Below are 1225 nucleotides of genomic sequence, written 5' to 3' on the forward strand. Positions count from 1 at the left end.
GCTGTTGGTCCCTCCTTTTGTCTGAAGGGTGGGGAAACCAAGGCTCAGGCAGAAGCCTTGTGCAGGGCCCATAGTGTAGTGTGTATGGCCTGGCAGGGAGGATCCCGCAGCGGGACCCAGCCCAAGCTGCCTCCTGAGGGCTCAGCCTCGTCTCCCTGAATGGGCACAGGAGGATATTCCTGTCCACTACCCCGAGGATGACGGCAGCAGCCAGGGGCCTCTCTGTCCGCTGGACAGCAACCTCTCCCACTTCATCCTGGTGGAGCCAGGCCCCCCGGGGAAGGGCGATGGGCTGACGGAGCTGCGGCTCAGGCTGGAGAAGCACATCTCGGAGCAGAGGACAGGCTACGGGGGTGAGGCCCGCCCCAGCCACCCAGGAAAGCCGCCGGCGGCCAACTGCCTTGGGACCCAGTGGGGATCCAGGGACCCGCCTATGGGAGTGTGGGGGTGACCGCCAGGGAGAAGGAGGAGGGCTTCCCAGGCAGAACGCAGCCAGCATGGCTGGGCACCGAGACCTGGGCCGTGGGGGCCTGGGAGGAGGAGCTGTCTGGGCAGGGCGGTGCAGGAGGCACAGCTGGATAGAGTGGGTCTGGCTGGGCAGTGACATTCCCACCAGAGCAGGTGCAGTTCTGTTTTCACTGGGCCTTGCCGTGGTCAGAGGCTCTGGGGCGTGAGTTGAAAGAGGGCTACTTCCTGCCACCAGGCATGAGGTACGCTGCCACCAGAGGGCAGCGTCACCCGAGAAATGGGCACCTCTGGCCAGTCGCACTTTCAAAAGCTGGACTTACTAAGAAAATGCTAGTGTGTAAATAATATTCATAAAGCATATAATTATTTATAACGTCTATGAACAATATACAATATTTAGAAACAAAAAATGGTTTTTTGTGGGCAGTTTTTGGGTGGGCAGTTTCCGGAAGTGTTCTCCAGATGGCCCAGAGAGTCAGGGCGTTGGGCTGCCGTGTGGGGTGGGAGCGCTGCCTGTGCCGGGTGGGGTGGAGAGTCAGGGCCTCGGGCTGCCGTAATTTCTTGGCAAGGCCAACTGAGCCTTTTCTTTTTTTTTTTTTCCTGGTAGAATCTCACTCAGTCCCCCAGGCTGGGGTGCAGTGGTGCAATCTCAGCTCACTGCAGCCTCCACCTACCGGGTTCCAGCAATTCTTCTGCCTCAGCCTCCTGGGTAGCTGGGATCATAGGCATGTGCCACCATGCCTGGCTGTTTTTTGGG

The 1225-nt window shown here is 59.3% G+C and overlaps 1 protein-coding gene across 1 annotated transcript in view; it reads left to right on the forward strand.

The window, feature by feature from the left end:
* The window catches only part of TRPM5 (transient receptor potential cation channel, subfamily M, member 5), a 25136-nt gene that overhangs the window by 2592 nt on the left and 21319 nt on the right, over window positions 1-1225 (forward strand). Inside the window, exon 3 of the mRNA XM_011988257.1 lies at window positions 121-353. Coding sequence (XP_011843647.1) covers window positions 121-353 — 233 coding nt within the window. The remainder of the gene's footprint in view (window positions 1-120; window positions 354-1225) is intronic.

The sequence above is a fragment of the Mandrillus leucophaeus genome, unplaced genomic scaffold, assembly GCF_000951045.1.
Source record: "Mandrillus leucophaeus isolate KB7577 unplaced genomic scaffold, Mleu.le_1.0 Scaffold325, whole genome shotgun sequence".
NCBI lineage: Eukaryota > Metazoa > Chordata > Mammalia > Primates > Cercopithecidae > Mandrillus > Mandrillus leucophaeus.